The sequence below is a fragment of the Anabrus simplex genome, chromosome 1, assembly GCF_040414725.1.
Source record: "Anabrus simplex isolate iqAnaSimp1 chromosome 1, ASM4041472v1, whole genome shotgun sequence".
NCBI lineage: Eukaryota > Metazoa > Arthropoda > Insecta > Orthoptera > Tettigoniidae > Anabrus > Anabrus simplex.
Window position 1 is genome coordinate 810,264,706 of NC_090265.1, and position 23,911 is coordinate 810,288,616.

A 23,911-nucleotide genomic window follows, 5' to 3' on the forward strand; every position below is an offset into this window, starting at 1 on the left:
CAACGTTATTTAATTACGATGTTTGCGGGACCACGTAATTTGTATGCATTATCCGGGAAAACTTAAGTTTCCAGAAACAGATAATCGAGGTTTCACTGTAACTTCATGTGACCATGCAAATAAAACCACTCCTCATCTGAACAATTCAAATGTGGACCACAGCACTTTTGAAACCCCAATTACAGAAATTAATTCATTTTTCATCGTCACTTAATTTCACTTGAAACAGCCAACACACCACCCAATATGAGATCCAAGAAATATGTGTCGTACATAAAAACTCCTTGATCCAGCGTGAACTTTCCAGTTCACATTACAATAGATTAATATGATTATTCACCACGCTAATTAACTGGTAATTCACATACAGTAGAAGTCCGTTATAGCGAGAATTCATAACAGCGAAAAATTTACTCTTCATAGCGGATTGTCGTTATATCAGATTTTTGTATAAAAGTCTGAAAGAAACCGCATACACATTAAAAATCGGTATGAAACTGGAATCAGTTTGTTCAAAACTTGCGTTTCTGCCAATGATATCCACACTACGGCTTACTTATTTTTCGAAATCCGATACTACGTGAAAGTGTATATTAATTTCATTCTGAAAAAATACAGTACCGTATTTCTCCGAATCCAAGACTAACCCCACTTTTTCCATCAAAAATTTTTAATCAGGCTCAAAAAGTACTTTGTAAAATCATATGAATGCCTTTATTGCACAGTAGTACTACGCATTTTTACACTATTTTTAGACGCCGAACATCGGCTTTCGTCATGCCATATATTTTTTTGTGGCTGCACAATTATTCTTTATTTCAGCGGGTTTGACGACCATTAACTTAAAATTGGCATCATATTACCAAAGAGAACCCGTTGAAAATTTGCCGGCAATACCTAATCCATGCATCTCTACAATACGTTGCACACAGGCACTTGTACAACCGGCTGCCGCGGCTAGTGATCCATCAGGAAATTACATAAAACTGTTACTTCTACCCTGCGTCAGATATAACTGACTACCGCTACACGCACATCTCGCTGCTGGCTAGCGATGTATAGGCCTAATCGCGGAAGCTGAATGTCAATGAACGAGTTTATTACGCCAGAGTATGGCAATTCTGACCTTTCTTTTTTCGTGCTCATACCTCACAAATTTATCTTCGACTTCTTTAAAGCGTCCTTGTTGCAGACCACTGAATACATTTTTTGTACAGTACGCATTTTTTAAGCTCTTAGTCTAACGACAAATATTGGCTTTAGTTAGGCCTATGCTGTATTTTCTTGAGGCTGTACAATTATGCTACATTTCTGAGTGTTTAATAACCATTAACTTAAAATTGTCATCATAATATCGACTAGAACCCATTGAAAATTTGCCGGCAATACCTTTTCCACGTATCTTTACAATACGACTAGCCATCACGAAAATATTCTCTCTGTCTAGAAAACTTAATTTTACTAAGCGTCAAGTAAAATAGTCGTATTATAACTCTGCCACTGAGTAGCCGGCCTTTCTAAGAATTCGAAGGCTCGAATGTTTTGATGCCATTCTGTAGATTTGAGAAACATTTTTGTATAGGCTAATAGAACGTCATTCTCTCTTCACTATTTCCCGAGATCCAGAGACGTTGCACACAGGCACTGTACAACCGGCTGTCGCGGCTAGCGTTGTATAATAAGGAGGTGGTCACTTATTGTCAACGAGTTTTGTGTGTGCGTGTGAAAAGAAGCAGCGTAGTTATCGCGGTAGTTGCCAGGGGTATCCATTAACTTACTGTTAGGCTGCGAATGCAAGACAACCCTCGAGTTTTCGCTTGAGATTCTGAGAATAAAAATGTTGTCTTGGATTTGGAGAAATACGGTGTTACTCCAGAAGTTTCTGTGGCAAACGCTTCTTTTTTCTTCTTCAAACGGCGTTACCTAACCTAACCGTATATATATCATGAAAACATATTTGAAAAGCTAAAAATTTACATGTAAATAGCCTCTCCGAAATTTAAGTAGATGCGAGAAGATATGAACTGTCCTCTGAAATCAGTGATGTACTCTGCCATCTCTCGAGGCGTATCACATTCTTACTTAATTTCCGTATGTAACAGTATTTAGAGATCGTTTACTTCAGTCTTTATTTTTAACAAGTTAACAACTGCTAACGGCAGTGTTATGCTCTTTCATTTCGATGGTTTTTTTTTTTTAGAGAACAGCAGCCGACTGGTATTACTAATCTACTCCAACATCACCTTCGAATGTCGACGAGAGAGCTTGCAAATGCACATCGTGAGAAAACTATACTGTACCAAAGATGATCGATCGCATTTTGTGGCAAACGTTTCAGTTTTCTTATTCAAACAGCGTCACCTATCCTAAATTAACCTCACTATACGTACGATGAAAACACACTTCAAGCGCCAGTAGTGAAATGATAACATTCTCACTATAAATTTTCATAACAGCTTTTCCGTAATTTAACCAGACGCAGGAAAATATAAACTTACCTCTGAAATCAATTATGCACTCTGCCATATCTCGAGGTGTATCCCATTCTTACTAAATTGCAATATTTAGCCTTAAAATTAAGCGGTCGTTTAGTCAGCCTTTACTTTTAACGAGTTAACGACCATTATTGGACACGTTATTTACACATTTATTATGAGAATATATTCTCTTTCATTTTGAACTTTATGGAGCAGCAGTTGACAAGTATTACTAATCGACTCTGACATCGCCTTCGAATGTTGACGAGAGAACTTGCTAGTGGACACAACGAGGAAACGATGTCAAAGGTAATCGATCGCATGCAATATAATCGTTGTGGTGCATAAATATCGGGAACGGAAAAAAGTTGCACGCACTTAATCGCTCATAATAACGGATGCGTCAAGTGATAGGGCTCTCGCTGTAACCGAAGGACGATACACAGTTTTATATAATATAAAGGGACAGAAAGGAACTGTCGCCATAACGAAGTTCTCGTTCTATGCCGTATGCGCTATAGCGGACTTCTAGGGTACATGCTAGATTTTAAGACACTAATAAAAACTTTATCAATTATTTTTAAGAACCTTACACTGCACGGTCAAGCAAATGAATGAAAGGGACACGCGTGCAGGACTGCGACCTTCACAGGAGAGATTCAAATTGTTACCTTATCGCAGGCAACTCCAGAAGCTACTACTTCGCATGTATGGACTCTTCCAGCCCAAGAGTCAAGCTAACAGTTCTGTACCTGTTAAGATACAGATAGATAATTCTTCACCTGACTTCCACAAAAGAAATGATTTCCGTGATTTATAGTTCACGGACATCTTCAGTGCACTTTATCTTTCAGACCTGTTCCATCTGACGAAAATCCATAAACTGAAGTATATAAAGCAGCAAAGCCTAGGAAGTTCCTCGTAATACTTCAAACATCCCCGTCGGGAGCATACTTAAAAATCACAGACTAAAACATGAAAATCTATACTCTAAATCAGAGTAACCTAGATTTCTTATTTTAACAATAAGGGCGTAAGACTTAATATTGGGTTGCAGCAAAGAATTCTGTCCCTAGACTCCCCAAGCAGCCTAATACAGAAGCCTTCATTACCATATCACAAAATCAATCACATTACAAAACAAGCATTCAATCTTCTCTCATGCTCACCCCACACCCATGATCCATCTTCCAAAAGCCCCAGTCAGATTCAGCTGTGCAACAAAACCTCAAAAAACAACCCACCCCTTTCTGGCTCTTTCACCTCTGAACAGAGCTGCTGTACAACCCGCCGTACCATTCTGAATTCCTATTGGCTACCATACTTTTATCGTCAGCTGCACATGCAGCCATTCTTTCAGAAATAAACTTTCCCTAGCAGGCATCGTCACAAGGCCATAAGTCATTCTACAAGGTTTCAGTTTAAGAAGTTTGGTAACCATATGGACAAAGGCTTTTGAAACACCAACTTCCTACACAACACGCTCTTTATTTGGAGTATGTTCATATAATGCACTGCTTTAGTAAATTTTCCCTGTCAGAACTCTTAGGAATTTTAGCATTTAAGGATCCTGAAATCCTGCCACATCCTGAAATGATTGAACAAGAATGTCTGAAAATAACATTCTACTATGCAATATAAAAACATCGACCTTGAACGGGTGTAACGGTATTCTTTAATCTATGATTTTAAGACTATCAGTTTCTTGGATTGGAGACTTTGAGAAAAAACGGTTGTCTTATCATATAAATACAGTAAGTATAGTTCAACAACACACATACATGATAAATCAGGCCAAAATCAGCCACAAATGTACATTGATCTTTTCTTAAGAACTAAAATATGATAAATGCACATTTACCTTATCTGCACTCCCAGTAGCCAGAATAAACTCTGAGTATGGATTAAAGGACAAGCAGTTCACTTCTGCAGTGTGGGCATCAACAGTATGCGATGGCTTGCTTGTGTTGTTACAACGAGTATCCCAAATCATCAATTTCTGGTCATCAGCAACAGATCCAAACAATGACTCGTGCAATAAGTGCCATGCCACATCCTGAAATGATTGAACAAGAATGTCTGAAAATAACATTTCCAATTAGTGTAAATTATTTCAAACAGCAGGTTTGTAATTTTATATTTAAACAGAAACCAATATAGTGTTTTGGTTCAAAGTTACCAAAGCTAATATAACTTGAAGCAAATACAACGTGAACACATCATCTCAAGCTCTAGAAATGCAGGTTAAGGTGAGAAGCGAGCAGCATTTCTGCACCTCTCTCGCAGCAGTACAGTCAATTAACTAGTAATGGAACAGACGTTAACATTATACTTCATATTGTGAAACAAGTGTCAAAGGAGAATGTGGTGGAACTGTGTTATGAACTTACAGAAGTCTTGAATCCTGTGATGCTGAACTCTCTTAAAATTCTCATCATTTTTCTCAAGCTAGCTCCTTTCACAGTCATATGGAAGTGGTTTGTTGGATAATATTAACCCTTCAGCAACGGGGAACATGTGAGTGTTGCTTACCCAGCGAACAGAGGTGATTCAGATGTGAGCACTACGTGAATGCAGCGCTCTCTTTCAAAATTCACTGTTACAACATTTTAGCTCAAATTATTTTCAAATGTTTACAGCAGAGACTGATGATGAAGATGCTTGTTGTTTAACAAGATCACTGTGTACTAGCAAAGCGTGACATACCAGCCAACCTGAGCAAAATATTTGTGTGGGACTCTTATTTAAAGTTGTAATTATCAAAGTTTTGTACGTTGGTAGGATGAGTTCTATAGAACTCGTGGACTTAGCCCACTACGCGCCTGGTGCGTGAGCCGCGCTGTGGCTAAAATCGAGAAGTAATACCGGTCACCAGACGGATCACGCACCATGCACGTTGGTGGATTACTGTGCATTATTTACAGTGGATAGCAAACAAATGCATGAAGTATGTTACAGACATAAATATATTCATATTTACACTTGTCTATTACAGAATTTGACAAACAAAAATGAAATACTTTGACTAAATGGGTGGGTCTCGTGATGTTAAAGGAACCACATTGTCAGCCATCTGAAAAAAATATAAATGAAATAACATAAGTATCACGATGCAGTCAAAAATGATTACTGCAAGTTCTTTCATGTTACTTATAAATGTGATGCAAGAATAAATAATGACAGTTACAAGTTCAGTTCTTTTACTGAACATATTGCAGTAGTGGAATTTATTTATTTCAGAATTTGTAATTCTCTTGAAGAATTAATAAACAGGAAATGCAGTGTCGTACCTTGCAATGAAGTGGTCTTGCTGCTCGAAGATCCCATAAATGAATGATAACGTATGGCGACAACTCTGGAGAGGAAATATGCGGGAAACGGAATACGCATGCGCAAATATTGCTACGGATGAATCTGCTAGTAGACTGGACTTACAAGATGTGCGGGATGACAATTAGAGCCTTTCTTACCATGCAGGAAACCTGTGATTCACATTTCCTAGGCGCGTGCTCTGCACTGAACGTGTTAAACGGGCCTAACATCTAGGTCATCGGCCCCTAATGGTACGAAATGAAATTACATTAAAAGTTCAAAATCATCCACTGACCAAAATAAAAAATGTCATGAAGAATAAATGGATGGATATGAATTTAAAACAATCAGTGGATCCAACCCACAAACTATCATAAAAAATAGTATTACTGACCAAGGGACCACTTCTAAAGCACAATCCTGATGATGATGCTTGTTGTCTAAAGGGGTCCAAAATCCAGGTCAATGGCCCCTCATAATGGTACATGTCGTTAGTAAAGTAGAACCATGGTATTTGTCATGTTGGGGTACTAATCAAAAGTAGCGTCGACTCATGGTGTTCCACACATGATGGTACAACTCACAAGTTGTGTTAGTAGTACACGTAACGCAGACCTATGGTGTTTCTCACATAATGGCGTCACTCATAAGCAACGCAAACCGAAGGCGTTCCTCACCTATGTGTACTAATCACGGGCGCCGGTATTCCCGTGGTGCTCCTCATATAGTAGGTACTAATCACAGGTAGCGCAAACCCACGGTGTAGCTCATATAGTGGTACTAATCACAACCGTGGTTGTATTCTTCGTCTGCATCCCGCACCCATAGCGGGTACAGAGAAAAAAAAAAAAAGGAAAATGAAGGGATCCGTCACTTCGAAAAATGAAGTAATGGACGAAGAAAGGCAAGGGCCACGAAGGGCGTGAAAATGAAAGACTCCCTAGGCCTCGAATACTCTAATACCGTTGGGGTCAGAGAAGAACAAGAGTTGACCAAGGCAGGTCGGACAGGATAGACGAAAGTGAGGAGCCTGGCACAAGTAAGTGGAAGCAATGCCAGGACTCAGCTAAGGGCCCCTTGCAGTTGGCACAAATTGTCGCCAACCCACACTCCCAAGTTGAGAGCCCCCTGGGCCCCTTTCAGTCGCCTCTTACGACAAGCAGGGGATACCGTGGGTGTATTCTTCATCTGCGTCCCCCACCCACAGGTGGTACAGTAGGAACTCAAATGTAGTTTACATTCATTAACTACCTTATAGCGTAGTAATGGAGAAGAGACCTTTCACTTTTTGTACGGAATGAAAGCGATGTTCTTGTATTTGCGTGGGTTGTTTCACAATGCAATGAAAACCAGGAACTTTGAGCAGAAAAACCAGAAACAATACTTCAAAGATCCAATTAGCATAAATCCCAGGTTAATGAGACAATTAGTTCATGAGGAGTAGTGTGTATACTTTACCGTGTTCTGTCATCCATTGCCTGGCAGCTTGAATATTTCTATGAGCAAAGGCGAATTCTAGGTGTAATACATATTCAGTTTCAAACCTATAGGTTTATGACACAAATAATGTATCGGTACTGTGTATTAGATATAAATATGGAGAAAGCAAATCTTCTTAAATACAAAGTAAATACTTTTCACTTAAAAATGTGATCTTGCTTTAGCATACTGCAACAAAATATTAAGGTGAGTAGGAGGGTTTCACTTATTGTATCTAGTGTTTCTCATAAAATAATGAATCCAACATGCTCTATAAACAGAGAGACATGCTAATTATTCACAGCACAAATGAGTACAAAAGTGATCAGCAACAGTCTTGAAAAACATATGTACTAATAGGTCTAAGAATAATTTAATTACTTTTCTCAGTGATGATTAATTAGTCTTGCCATTCTGAAATTTCTTTTGGCAGAAGCATTCATTTCATGGATTGCTAAACTTAGATCGTTTCAACGGCATATCTCATCTTGCCACTACGGAACTAGATTGCAACTGGCACCATGGCTACCACACAGTCCACACATGTAGCACGCTGATATCGTGCATGCAAGCTAGCGCTTGGAGTTTCTGATGCCAAGCTAGCCCACCAGATCCAACCTAGCACGAGCTGCGAGAGAATGATGCATGCCTGTGCCTGTGAACGATAATCCTCCTCAACAGTTAGATCCCTTCATCAACAGATCAACCTGCTGTGAAACTCTGCTGAATGTTCAGGTAAGAAAATAAATATTATATTATAATTATATTTGCCTTTATTTGTAGTGGCGAAGTTAGGACTCATGGTCCTCTCTTACACTTAACCACACTTCACTAACATTGTACATCTCAGAGAAATATTTATAATCTTATCTTAAAACTACCATTACAAACTATGAAACAAAATAGCCGAACCTGCCCTAACGGACACCCTTATTCAACGGACACCTCCCTATACGGACAATTTTCCTCGGAACCGATTTTATTTTACATAAGACAGGTGTTAAATTGGCCTCATTTAAGCGGACACCTTGAACTCCGGACATCGCCATTTGTCCCGTCCACTTGACTTAAACGGATACTTTACACGTTGCAGGACAATTTATTACGCCGGGCCGAATGTCATTCTTTCTTTTAAAACCATTCTTCAGACATAAAGAAATACCTTTTGAATGTTGGTACTATTTCGATTGCAAGGTGAGAGAAGGTACATCGGAATGCATTTCTACCTAGTCGTGTATAGGCCTATTCCGAGATATCTAATTGCCCAGAAATGCTGCCAGAGACTGTTGACTCACAAGTTACCTGGGGATTTTCTTCCCTTCTTGCATCATTCTATTCATAACTCGGATTGTCGCTGATAAGGTCGAGCTCAGATAGTCAACTTGAGAAGGAAAAGACAGTACAGGTGCTAATTAGTGAGACAGAAAAACCGTAGCATTTCAGTTGTCTGTTAAACATGAAATGAAATGGCGTATGGCTTTTAGTGCCGGGAGTGTCCGAGGACATGTTCGGCTCGCCAGGTGCAGGTCTTTTGATTTGACACTCGTAGGCGACCTGCGCGTCGTGATGAGGATGAAATGAAGATGAAGACGACACATGAGTAACAAGGGATGATCGTGTTTAGATCTCGAGGCAAGAAGAAATGTGATTATAGGAAGTGACAAGGGACTTTCAAGTAGAAAGCTTGCCGAAAAATTCAACTGCGGGAAAACTCAAGTAAACACTATTGTGAAGAATAGAACTGAAATTTTAAAGGAATGGGAGGAAAACAGGAATCGAGGAGTGAAAAGAAAGCGGGAGTCAGTTTTTTCAGAAGTGAACGTTGCGATACAGTATATGAGTGGTTCGAGTGCGCTCGAGTGAAGAAACCGTGTGTGACTAGACCAATGTTACAAGAAAAAGCTATAGAAACTGCAAATAATCTGAAAGTTGAGAATTTTTGTAACTAGCAATGGATGATTAGATTTTTTTGCCGTTAAAATGTTCTATTATTTTTACAAACTTGTTTCAGCGGACACCTCTCGTAACGGACACCTTTCCTCGGAACCGACGGTGTCCGCAGAAGGAAGGTTCGACTGTAACAAACTCTATAAATATTCTTAGTCATGTCTTAAAACTATCGTTACAAATTAAAAGTTGAATGGCACAAAATACCATAAGCACAGTAAACGTACATTCATACACACATTCACCCTACCAGATTCATTCAGCCTGGCAGCACACATCGAGGAGATGCTCACGGCAAGACAACTTGAAGGAATTGAAGGAATTTATGGCTCTAATGTTGCGGGGGAGAGAATTCCATATTGTAGCTCCATTTGCAACAAAGGAACGGCTAAATGCTGCTGACCTGCTGAGAGGGGTAGCAAGTGTACTGCCGGAGCGTGTGTTATGCTGGTGGAAAGAGGATAGGAAATTGAGTTGTGAAGAAAAGTAGTATGGGATATTCTCTTTTAATACTTGAAAGATTAATACTGCTATGTGGAGGTTTCTATATTGTTCAAATTTTAGAAGGGAAAGTTGTCAATAATAAGGGGTAACATGAACATCATAGCGTAAGGAAAAGATAAATCTAGTACAAGAGTTCATAGCACGTTGTAATCCGTTTAGTTCATGTAAGTACAGGAAACATATAGAGAGCAGCATCAGTGAATTAACCGTGAATTATTCTGAAGATTGAATCAGGACTCATCTGTAGACAAAACATTGCTCAAATGTTGAGTTGTCCAGCTGAAATATTGTAGACTTCACTCTCAACTACTTCTGCACACAAGTGTCTGGTATACATACACCCAATCGCCAACAGTATAGGCTTCTCTGTCTAAGCCTTCTGTACACAGTTTGCCTCAACACAATCTTGCAGTGGCTGCCGTGCAATCCCTGGTTGTACTGTGTCATCCTTACAGCCTAATAACTGTCCTCTCTTTCAAATGTCACTCTTGGTCATCCTTATGCTGGTCTTCGGGAGATATTTTCAAACTCAGTGGTACCACATCCTACACAACATTGTGGGAGGTTGTGGGAATTAGCAGTTTTAAGGTATTGCAATCTGAGAGAATGGAGGTAGGAGCGGATGGTAGGGAATGTGTATAAATCATTTATTGCTTCTATTCTAGTTTTAGGTCCGAGGCTGTGCGCAAGTCGAATGGCGTGTTGGTCTAATTTTAGAATGTCTTAAGTAGTGGATGGGATTTCAGTTTTCTTCTTCAAACGGCGTTATCTAACCTAACTGTATATGTACGATGAAAACATTTCAAACGCATGTAGACAAATGACAACCTCCTCACTAAAAATTTACATGGGAATAAATAGCCATTCCGAGATTTAACTAGATGCGAGAAAATATAAACTATCCTCTGAAATGTGCGATTTACTCTGCCATATCTTGAGGTGTAACACATTCTTACTTAATTTCAGTACATAACATTAAAATTAAGAGAACGTTTACTTCAGCCTTTATTTTTAACCAGTTAACAACTGCTATCGGCCACGTTATTTACGCATTTATTATGAAAACATGTTATCCTCTTTCATTTCAAATTTTCTATAGAGAACAGCAGTCGACAGGTATTACTAATCAACTCCATCACCGCCTTTGAATGTCTACGAGAGAGCTCACAAATGCACAGTGAGAAAAATATACCGTACCGACGATTATTGATCATCTTTTGTGGCAAACGTTTCAGTTTTCTTATTCACACAGCGTCACCTATCCTAATTTAATCGTACTGTACGTATGATGAAAACATACTTCCAGCGCTAGTAGAGAAATAACATTCTTGCTATAAATTTACATGATAATAGCCTTTCCGTAATTTAACCAGGCACAAGAAAACATAAATTAACCTCTGAAATCAATGATGCACTCTGCCATACCTTGAGGCATATCCCATTCTTACTTAATTGCAATATTTAGCATTAAAATTAAGAGATCGTTTATTCAGCCTTTATTTTTAAGGAGTTAACAACTGTTATCGGACATGTTATTTACGCACTTATAAAGATAACCTATTCCCTTTAATTTGAATTTTCTTTACAGAACAGCAGTCAATGGGTATTACTAATCTATTCCAACATTGTCATTGAATGTCAACGAGAGGTCACTAGTGGACATAGCGAGGAAACAATACCTAACGTGATCGATCGTACACAACGTAATCACTGGGGGTGCATAAATATCAGTAACGGAAAAAATTGTGTGCACTTATTCGCTTGTAATAACAGATGCATCAGTGATAGGGCTCTCGCTGTACCTGAATGTTAATACACTGTTTAATATAGGTATTTTGAAGGGGCCAGACAAAATTCTTCGTTATAACGGGGTTCTCGTTATATGCCATACTCACTATAGCGGAATTACACTGTATTTACTGTACGAACATTAATTGATATAATCACGATCGTATTATTTGTGAGGTTATATCATGAAACATCTGCTGTATACATATTAATATGAGTTTTATATGGTGTCTCATATACGAGCAGCATCTGTGGATGGATAGAACAAACTGGAGGAGGCTCGTACACAACCGCACCCGGCTTGCTGGAGCGAAGGAATGATGAGTTTATTTAATGCAAGAACACTTAATAGTATATAAATTATTAGTACCTGTATATACGATGTATAATCCAACGTAACATTGTGCAACACACTGTAATAAGTCCAGAACAATGCTATGTGAAACCAGAAATATGGAGGAAGTTCCTTACATTGTAACTAGACTTTTGGAAACTCTCAAATTTACGAGAAAATATGTTGTCATATTCTTCTAGAAACCTGGCTAGACAACATATATAAAAATGCAGCGTTGATGGTAAAGTGAAGTTGTGAGACTTGTGTGGAAGTCATGTTAACCGAGTGTTTGAAGTCAAGTATGTGAATTGGTTTTGTTGGGTTGGTAGTTGACATGCATCTGTTGCAGTCTTCTTCTGATTCTTTGTGTAGTGTTTTGTTATGATGGCAGCTTATTAGTGCATGTATGTAGAAGATGCAAATATTTTTTGGGAACAAAACAGTGTACACAACTGACAGCATTTTATGTGCGTCTTTGTGAATACAGCACAGTCTACAATGGAGAGAGAGTCAAGCTTCTGAGTACATACCTCAACAACAGCTGTGTGGCCCGTGAAGATGGTTTTCGCATCTATAATGCGATTCTCTTTTGGAGTAGCGTTAATGTCCCACAAACATATGGTGTGATCATCTGATGCACTCAGAAGATATCCATTGAGATTTGGATTCCATGAAAGCCCATAACCCTCCTTCTGATGGCCTCGTAACCTGTATAATGATTATAGAGTGATAATTATCCATGTTACAGTTAATTTTAAAGGAAAATAAAATAAAGGTTACAGAATGATTAAGAGGAAGTGTCATTACTCCCCCACTCATCCGTGGTGGTTAGTGGGTCAGCTGCCAGTTAGTGTTGCAAGCAATACTCGCAACTGCTAAACGTGTTTGCATACCCCAGCAGGTAAGACAGTAGAAGAGACATAGCGTGAAGTATATTCAATCATGGTTCTATCCATGTCAAAAGACTAACAGTATCAGTAATACTGAGGCAAACCTTGATGACCAGTCTTTTGCCTCTGAGCTCACCAAATCTGTTACCATACTGGATGCAGTAGAAAAAGGGGAGTTTGTATTTGAAGGATAATGGATTTCTACTGTTTCAAACTCTTAAAGGTAATGAAACTTTTGAACAACTCAACAAAAATATTATTTTTTCCAAATGGAATATTCACGGCCATGCTTTAGGATACTGATGAGGTGAATATTATAGATTTGATGCCAAGAGGTGAAAAAAAAGAACACTCATATTCTCCATGTTGTCTCACAAGCAGCAGACATAAATGATGCTTTAGTGTAGTATACTTACACAGAAGTTAATTATTAAATTAACACTGAGAAGCATTATCCCTGATTCTCACCGCTGATCTGAGTCCCTCTGACGACCACACTTGAGATGCACTTAGTAAGACAGTATGAAAATGATAAGAATTAATGCAACAAGAGCACAAATATAAACAGGAAAAGATCTAGAACAGGCAAGGCAGTACAAGTGGAAGATATTCTGAAAATTTTTTCCTTAACTCCTTCAGGTCTTATACCAGACAGGTGAGGTTTTTCACAGGAAAATTAATATTTGTAGGAAACAAACAATTAGTGGCAGTTATAATCTTCAGCCTTTGAATTACTCCTTCCCATCAACAAAACTAATGCAATTAACTGCCAAATTTTACAAGAGTTTATTTCTCTACAAAACCGTGCCCTTGCATGCAGAGATTTATTAACAAGTTTCACAGCGCACTTTTTAAAGTAAGAATTGCTTTCGATCACTACCAAACTTACAACTTTATCAATTAGAAATAGTTTGAAACAGTCAATCACACTCGCCTCTGGTAATAATCCAATATATACACCAGGATTTCCTGAATATAGAATTACCGTATTTACCCGAATAATCCCTGCCGTCGTGTAATGCCCGCACCCTCATTTTAGGAAGGCTCGTTTTGAAAAAAGTGAAATGAACTAAAATTCCTTCCATCGGAAGAGTAACTTAGGCATAAACAAATATTTCGTATCACTCTGCGAGGTCCACGTGGTCTTCACGCATACAGCACTGCTATGAAATATATCTTCCATGAAAATCAGCAAGTAGGCCTAGTTAAGTGACAGGTATCTCATTAATTTGAACTTGCAATAGGCTCGATTCCCTGTACATGGGATGATTCGTTATCTCAAGTTTGTCACACTCCACGTTTAACGCCCATAGGCGGCTGGAATATCTAATTGAAAGATAAAATCGCAGCGACGAGTATTATGATAAAGATTATGCAATTTTTAAACATCCTAGATGGATAAAAGAACGTGCGACATATTTCCAGGACTACGACAACTCTGATCTTCAGACACATTTTAGGTAAGCGTCCGAACATAACCTGGAATTCCCAACACATAGGTAAGCCTAAAATGAACTCTCGATTATAGCTATTATCTTGTACGGTACACGACTGGGTGACTTTTAATGGTGATTTAAGGAATACTGCCTTATTTTTTTGAGTGACGTACAATGTGTAGGCTATAACTGGTTTTCTTATTCCCTTTGCTAATGCTTTCTGCCACGAAGTTCAACAACAATTCACTCTCTTGTAAAGTCTTATTAGGCTTCTTTCTTCATTTCTGCTCAATAGCAGACATAATTTATGCAAATTATTTGCAAACCCCGAATGGAATCAAAAACTTGTTTACAATTCGATAGTGGCGGCAGCACATAGTCATTTGTTCTCCGTACGTCAGTATGAAGAATTTGCGGTTCAATCTCAGATTGAAACAAAAACTTAGTTTTGGTAAACCGAGAAATTCTGTGGTGAATACGGAAGTGAGAGTTATCCGAGTTTTGGAAATCTAAGATAACAGCAAAAGTTACCGACGTTGGTGAACATGGGCCTAAAACACTTCTCACACGTGGTCTCTTTTTAGACAGTAACACGACCGATGGTGGATAATTCTTTTCGTGCAATGTAATCACTTGAAACAGACACACAAGCAAAATCTGACGTTAGTTTTGCGATACAGTAAAACCTACTTTTCAAAGTCTTTGTAATACAGAAATCAGACTTCCAATTGTGTGATTTCGAATTAACAGCCATCTTGTAATTCAGGAATGCCAACCCTCGCCAGTTTTCGCGGATTCTGCCTTTCCGCGTACTGCCTGTTACGTGATATTGTGTCATTCCTTAAAACACTGAATACAAAAGAATTATGATTTCACACTATTTTCAACTACGAAACACACTACAGACACATCGAAGTGAGTGAGAGTGCAGAAAACTACCCCTGCACGTTCCGGAAGACGCGTTCTATTGTGACGCGGAGAAATATTGAATTTAAATTACCCTGTAAAATACGGTACTATTTAAAAACAATGTAAAGTCAGTTTAGAATTAAAAGTCTGAATTGTTTTCCGTTTAAATATGGGGACAGTTTTCTTCCATCTACGGTTGCACAAAGCATAACTGTACACTCAGCATCGAAAACAAGGTGAGCCAGAAGCGTTTTGGCAACCTCGACACAGATAAAACCACCCGCACCCCAATTTCATGCCTCAAATTTTTAAAAATAAATATGCGGGGATTATTCGCATAAATGCGGTATATTAGATCATGCAGTATTTCCAGGCTTATACTTTTTCCATACGCCTGTATGTTCTACATCTCCTATGGTACAAGCACTGTTGCTTCCAACGTAACATTTTCACCACAAAAACCAACAAAATCAATCTAATCATTATTACTATCAGAAATACTAATAGAGTAAATCTGCATATAGCAGAACCTTCATGTACAGGAAAACTGTCCATAACAGAAAATTTTCATGGTCCCACGAATTATGGTTTAATATACAGTAGAACCTCGATAATTCAAAATCCCGTCTAATTCAAAGAAGCTCTCGTTCCTGGAAACGAGAGATACGGTTTTGCATGTTATTTAAAAATGTTTCATTCGAAATACGGATTATTCGTAATTCGAAGTACAATGTCGGCCCCATTACCGAAATTCAGACTTAATTCCAAACTGATTTTACTTTTTCAAACAATAATATGTTACAGAGTAATTTAAATTCAAAATTTATTCGCGCCATGATGGAACGCATCTTCCGGAACGTCCAGAGGTAGCTTTCTGCATTTTCACACACTTCGGTGTGTCTACTTCATAATTGCTAAATTCGAGTGAAATCGGAATTATTTTGTATACAACGTTTTAAGGAACGTCGTAATGTCACGCAGCAGGCATTGTGTGGAGAAACAGAATCCGCGAACAATGGTGATGCCGACAGTTGAAGAAAACTTGTGTCTCATATAATCAATTTATAGGCACCGAACAATATTGTCATTGCCGATGAAACTGCATTGCTTTCTTTTAATGCCAAGCCCAAACAGTCTTATGGTTTTAAAGGAGAAAGTGCCAGCCGAAAAAAATCGTACAAGGGTTGGGGGATCATTGTACTGTGTTGCAATGCACATGGAAGCGAGAGAATTCCTTCCCTCGTCATAGGGAAGTTCGATAAGCCACAATGTTTTAAGGGCGTCTGGCATTTTCCGTGAAAGTACAATGCGTCTAAAAAAGCAAACATAGAGTAATCCAAAAAAAATAATGCATTTGCACAGGGGAACCAGCATAGTTTATCCTCGTCCTTGAATCGTGTGATTTCTATTTTCTTTTGTTGCGTGAGGTTATGTTTGTCAGTGATTTATCCAAGTGCATTATTGGAACATTGTAAATCCACCTTGTTGGAAACATTTCTGAAATAGTTTTTTCCATGGCATTTCAAAGGTTTAAACTGTGAATCACGGTGACTGCATGCATTAATGGGTCTTAGAATACTTTGTGACGCAGCAAGTGTTTGTATCTCTGAAGTACAGTGAAACCTCGATTATCCGTTCCCCGAAACTACGTTTTCCCGTAATATTCGTTCAAATTACGTGGTCCCGCGAGCATCCCATTTAAAACCTGTATTAAAAATCCTGCGTTATCCGTTCCTCGAAGAAACGATTTACCGCATCAACCGTCCAGAAATTTCAGTCCCATCAACGCTAAATCCTCGATCAAGCGTTTTTCAAGATTTCGAGAATGGACGGCAGGAATCGAATCTGCAAGTCTAGCGTATTTTAATTTCGTCGGATATCTCGCGCGATCATACTTACGGAACATTCTGTACCAGGCTAACAATGAAGGCCTCTGCCAACTTGCGCTTTGTTAAGAGCTTTCTGTTGAATGTTTTGTTCAGTTGGCTGTGTTACTAGCTGGTGAAAACCAACAATTTACGCAGTCGAGTTTCGGTTTGCTTACACAGTACAGTATTGAAATGGCGCGACCTGTAAAGCATGTGAAAACCCTGCAAGAAAAAATTCAGATTATAGAGGAAGTTGAAAGAAATCCAACAGAAAAAAAAGTTGACATCGCGAAACGTTTAGGCTTACCTGCTTCGACACTGAATACAATAATAGGGAAAAAACAAGAGATACGTGAACAAGTAAAAAAATGTGGATCCTCCTCAAAGAATAGAAAAACGGGGAAGGAATCAAGATATTCTAAAATGGAAGCAGCTCTCTTTTCTTGGTATCAGCAAGCTCGGGCGTCGAGAATTCCTGTGGATGGTAACATTTTGCGCGTAAAAGCTCGAAGCATCGCTGCAAGAATGGGTATCAAAAATTTTTCCGCTTCGAATGGATGGATTTCCCGGTTTAAGGAGCGTCACGGGCTGGTGTATAAAAAGCTCGCCGGCGAGAGTGCTGCAGTTGACGGTTCGGCTGTGGAAGATTGGGGGAAAAATCTTCCAGAGCTGCTTGAAGGATACGAACCAAAGAACATCTATAACGCGGATGAAACCTGCCTATTTTTCAACTGTTTACCGGATCGCACGCTGGCTCTTAAAGGAGAATCTTGTCATGGAGGCAAAAATGCGAAGGACCGCATAACTGTTTTGTTGTGCTGTAACAGTGACGGGTCATACAAATGTATCCCTATCGTTATAGGCAAAGCAGCGAAACCGAGATACTTTAAGAACGTGAATAAGTTACCAGTGCGAAACTACGCGAACGGTAAAGCTTGGATGACCACAGACATTTTTTTGGATTTTCTTCACGGACTGGATGCTTCTATGGCTGCTCAAGCGAGAAAAATAGTTTTGTTTGTAGATAACTGTGCCGCCCACCCGCAGGAACTTTCTTTCTTACGAAATGGAAAAGTTATTTTCTATCCCCCGAACTGTACCAGTGTCCTTCAGTCTCTGGATGCGGGGGTGATAAAGTGCTTTAAAGGGTACTACCGCAAGCAGCTGGTGCAAAGGGCTGTGTGTATGTTGGACGCCGGGAAAGAAGTGAAGACGAAGTTCACTATTCTACAGGCAATCCACTTTGTTGTGTCAGCATGGTTCCACGTTTCGCCCTCCACCATTCAAAATTGTTTTCATAAATGTGGCTTTGGCGAAAGCAGAGACACGAACGACACCGGGAGCGAAGAACAATTTTTCGGTGAGGACTGGGAGAAGCTCGCGCCGAGAGATGTTAACTTCGAGACGTACGCTACAGTCGATAGTGAGCTCGCCACTTGTGGTGTAAAGAGCATAGAACAGCTGTGTGATGATGCTACTGCCACAGCCAGTGCAAGCGCCGTGCATGAGATCGCGAGCAAGGGGGAAGACGAAGATGAAATTGAACCCCTGCCAACGTTTGCAGAAGCATTAGCCGCCTTCGACAAAATTCGTGACTATATTACTGCGTATGACACAGACAGCAGCGAACTACAGAACGTTTTTAAATATTGAGGGAGCACTGTACCGTGTTAAGGCACGACAAAACAAAAAACAACTGACGATTAAAGACTTTTTCACTACAAAGTGACTACTGTATTATGTGACTGAAGAAATTACCATTTAAGTGTTTTGTGTGTGTGCAGTACGTAACCTCAAATACAGGTAACCTATATGTGTGCGATGTGACACTTTATTTTTGTGAGTGCGAGAGTGTTTCATTACCTCTTCTGGGATTTAATGCATTTTGGTATCATTTTTGTATTTGTGCGTTGTGATTAGCTTACTCGATTATGTGACTGGACCTGTTACAACCTATGCTTATTTACGTGTTTTCAGCGATCTTTGCTAACTATAATACCACAGGTAGGTTCATGTGAACTGCACCAGTAATTATGCCTATCATGCAAGCCACATTTCTCGCCTGTTTATCGGTAAAAAAAAAATCATTAATGGAAAGTACCGAGGCCTAAAACATGGGTGAACTCTAAGTTAAATTTCGCGCCGTAAGTTCGTAATACAGCACGAAAACCTTTATTGATAAATAAGTTACATTGTTCTTTTTTAGGTTATAAAAACAAAGTCTTCTAATTTACATGAGAGTGTCGTCAGATAACGATTACTGTAAATAACTGTACCTGTTCCAGTTAGATTTATTCAAGGTAAAAAAAAAAAAAAGAGGTAGCTACCGTAGACGTTTTAAGTGACTGGATTATAATGTTTTCCCGATCGGCATAACAACTCCGATACACTCTCCTTGCAGCAATAGTGAAACTGGAGTCTCAGATGTGGTTTTAAATTTTTTAGATATCAATATAATTCTGATAACTTATTTAGTAGAATATTTTTCGATGCGCTTGACTGATGAAAGTCGCTGGCCTGAAAGACGTTTTCACGGGAAAGTGACGAAGTTTCTCGGTAAAACTGAATTCAAAATATAAAGTTTTTAAATTAATGTATTTAATGCAGGCGTTTTTGTACAAATAAAATGATATATATTTCATTACTGTGAAGTACAGTCAAACTGTTGACGGTTTTAATTCGTTCCCGGATTTTCCGATTTCCCGTATCGTACGTTTTTCTCCCCAGGTCCCTCCAGAAACGGAGAATCGAGGTTTCACTGTATGCGAGAAGTGCCATGGTTGGAAATCGTACAGGGATAGAGCGACTGTATTGTGTGCATGCAGAAGGAAGTGAGACTTCCTCCTCTCGTCATAGGAACGTTCGATTAGCCACGATGTTTTAAGTGCATTGGGCACTTTCTGTGCAAGTACAGGGCATCTGAAACGCATAGAGTACAGTAATCCAGTGAATAAACTATAAAGCACCTGCACATGGGAGCCAGCATAGATTTCTCCTCATCTTTGAATCGTGCTTTTTTCTTCCTTTCTTTCGTTGTGAGAGGTTATGTTTATCAGTGAATTATGCAAGTGCATTATGTGAATACTCTAAATGCACTTTCTTGGATGCATTTTGGAAAAAAAAATTTTCCATAGCATTTGAAAGGTTTAAACTGTGAATCAAGGTTAACTGCATGCAGTAACAGGCCTTAGAATATTCTGTAACGCAGCAAGGTTTCGCACTTCTGAATTGACAGTTAATTCGAAATCACGTAATTCGAAGTCCAATTTTTTAGTCCCAATGACTTTGAATTAACGAGGTTTTACTGTACATACAAGTTTACCTGTATTAAGTGGAACCTGTGACACAGAAACGGAAGAAAATTTTACTACTATAAAACTGAAAAAGTATGTAAATTTCCTTCCTAAACTTTCATAGTGCAAGTTTATTCTCAATGGATCTAAGGTAGCTGAGACAGCCATCGGTCAAGAAATTTCTGCCTTTGTGCTTTACGCTGTAATTTGGATTGCAGAAGCAGTGAAAGGTGTCACCAAATACGGTACATCAGTGCATTCACAAAGCCAAGTTTGTGTCATCCTGGCGAAGGAACCATATTAAATGAAAATATGGATGTGCTACAACAAACCCTCGAACAGAGTAATTATGGTAATGTCACGCAGAAGATTACATGGCCATCGATCTAGAAGTTGAGACAGAAGTGGGGTTAGAAAACATCAACACCAGTCCCCTCCAAAATGAGAAATGAGAAATGGATTGTGATGATGACGAGAATGAAGACTATGAAGATAGTTTATGTAATGTGAAGTCCTACCGACATGCCCTATCGCTACATGTAACTAATCTCATGGTTAGACCCGTATTGAACTATGCTATGATATACTAACAATTTGTTGGTTGTTTTGATCCACCTTTTCAATACAAATTAGTTTGTGTTGTTAGATCGTAATGTTACCACACTAATTTACCGGGACATGTTTTGCTTTATTCACAAGCATCATCAGCCTATACAATTGTCTCAAGGTTTGTCATATTTGGATTGTTGTTATAAATTGCATTACATTGAATGTAGATCTAATTTCAGTGATAACAATATTTAAAACATAGGAATAATATACACATTAAAAATTATGACAATATGATTTGCAATGTTAAAATGGAGTAACTCTTAATTCCAAAACACATTGACGTCCAAAACAGTGTTTTTTACAATTTGAAAATTTGGCTAAAAATTGTTTGCAATGTTAAAATAAAATTGATTCAACTATAATTTGGCATTAAAATTTGAGTCATAAATATAAATATTGGATGTTAATATATACGAGCCATAGTTTCAAAATTGCGTTGGTTTCTAGAATATAGTAACATTTCAGTATTGAGAATTTTAGTTAAGAATTGTGCTCTCTAAATAATGTTATTTAAAAAGACTGTAATTTTGCATCATGCGTGATTAGAGTCATGATGAGGAGTAGAACCACAACACAATAGTCACAGTAATGCAATAAGGTCCACAAGATTCTGTAGCAGCAAAGGGATGCTTCTCCCATTCTATATCTCGAAAGAAACAAAATCAGACGCTCAAAATTTGGATTGAAGCCCCTTTTAACCATAACTTACTAAAACAATCAACTTCCAACGGAGAGTCTGGTCGCTACAAACAAGAATTAAATAAGTCAATACTTCCTCTGATCAAATTGCCAAACTGCAGCAGCAAGCCTCTTCAAATCTAGAAGCCATTCTCCAACGAACCCAAGACTTCAATTCTAGATTATCTTCATGACTCTAATCATGCATGATGCAAAATTACAGTCTTTTTAAATAACATTATTTAGAGAGCACAATTCTTAACTAAAATTCTCAATACTGAAATGTTACTATATTCTAGAAACCAACGCAATTTTGAAACTATGGCTCCTATATATTAACATCCAATATTTATATTTATGACTCAAATTTTAATGCCAAATTATAGTTGAATCAATTTTATTTTAACATTGCAAACAATTTTTAGCCAAATTTTCAAATTGTAAAAAACACTGTTTTGGACGTCAATGTGTTTTAGAATTAAGAGTTACTCCATTTTAACATTGCAAATCATATTGTCATAATTTTTAATGTGTATATTATTCCTATGTTTTAAATATTGTTATCACTGAAATTAGATTTACATTCAATGTAATGAAATTTGTAACAACAATCCAAATATGACAAACCTTGAGACAATTGTATAGGCTGATGATGCTCGTGAATAAAGCGAAACATGTCCCGGTAAATTAGTGTTGTAACATTACGACCTAACAACACAAACTAATTTGTATTGAAAAGGTGGACCAAAACAACCAACAAATTGTTAGTATATCATGCATGATGCAAAATTACCGGGACATGGTCTGTCTTTCACTTTTGAAAAATGACGCAAAATTGTTCAAACTATTTGTTGTGCCCGCATTTTGAGTACCGTGTTACAAGGGATAATAGTGTCCAGCATACATTTTTGGATTGCTGGAAGAAGTATATGACAATATCCTACAGTATTACTGGGTGTTATTTCTACAAAACATGTAATGTGTATTTAATAAGTGCACGTAGTGTACTACTGTGCACTGTGAGGAAGTTCTAATCAAGAACAGATGTGTTAGTACTGATGAACTAGTGTGTGATTAGAGCCATTATTTTATCTACTACCGCACATACAGTAAAACCTTGTTAATTCTAAGTCGTTGGGACGCAAAAACCAGACTTTGAATTATGCGATTTCGAATTAACCACCAATTCGTAATTCAGAACTGCCAACCCTTGCCGCGTTTCAAAATACTCTAAGGCCCAACACTGCATGCAGTTAATCCTGATCCACAGTTAAACCTTTCCAATGCCATGAAAAAAAAGAATCTCCAAAATGCATCCAAGAAGGTGCATTCAGAGTATTCAAATAATGCACTTGGATAACTCACTGAAAAACATAACGTCTCACAACGAAAAGAAAGAAAGAAAGAAAGAAAAGCATGATTCAAAGACGAGGAGAAATCTATTCTGGCTCCCATGTGCAAGTGCTTTATTCATTGGATTAGTGTACTGTATGCATTTTAGATGTCCTGTACTTGCACGGAAAGTACCCGATGCCCTTAAAACATTGTGGCTAATCGAACTTTCCTATGACAAGGGGAGAAAGTCTCACTTCCTTCTGCATGCACACAATACAGTCACTCTATCCCTGTATGATTTCCCACCATGGCACTTCTCTCGTACTTCAGAAATGTAAACACTTGCCTTGTCACAAAGTATTCTACGACCCATTAATGCAGCAATCACCTTAATTCACAGTTTAAACCTTTCAAATGCCATGGGAAAAACTATTTCCGAAATGTATCCAACAAGCTGCACTTGGATAAATCACTGACAAACATAACCTCATGCAACGAAAGAAACAGAAATCACACAATTCAAAGACGAGGATAAATTATGCTGGTTCCCCTGTGCAAATGCATTATTTTTTGGATCACTCTACGTTTGCATTTTTATATGCCTTGTACTTGCTCAGAAAGTGCCCGGCGCCCATAAAACATAGTGGCTTATCGAACTTTCCTATGACGAGGGAAGGAATTCTCTCACTTCCATGTGCATTGCAACACAGTTACAATGACCCCCCCACCCCCACCCTTGTACGATTTTCCGGCTGGCACTTTCTCCTTTAAAACCATAAGACCGTTTGGGCTTGGCATTAAAAGAAAGCAATGCAGTTTCATCGGCAATGACAATATTGTTTGGTACCTACGAATTGATTATATAAGCCATGATTTTTCATCAAATGTCGGCATCACCAGTGTTCGCGGAATCTGTTTTTCTGAACACTGCCTGCCGCGTGATATTATAGCATTCCTTAAAATGTTGAATACAAAAGAATTCAAATTTCACTCTAACTTAGCAATTATGAAGCACACTGTAGACACACCGAAGTTAGTGAAAATGCAGA

General features: G+C 38.4%; 1 protein-coding gene across 2 annotated transcripts in view; it reads right to left on the reverse strand.

Moving 5' to 3' along the window:
* Caf1-55 (chromatin assembly factor 1 p55 subunit) overlaps positions 1 to 23,911 on the reverse strand; it is a 116,463-nt gene that overhangs the window by 39,859 nt on the left and 52,693 nt on the right. For both annotated transcript variants that reach the window (XM_067146902.2, XM_067146892.2), the window contains exons 5-6: positions 12,372 to 12,549; positions 4,339 to 4,533 (exon numbers count right to left, since the gene is read on the reverse strand). In XM_067146902.2, the coding sequence (XP_067003003.1) occupies positions 4,339 to 4,533; positions 12,372 to 12,549 (373 nt within the window). The remainder of the gene's footprint in view (positions 1 to 4,338; positions 4,534 to 12,371; positions 12,550 to 23,911) is intronic.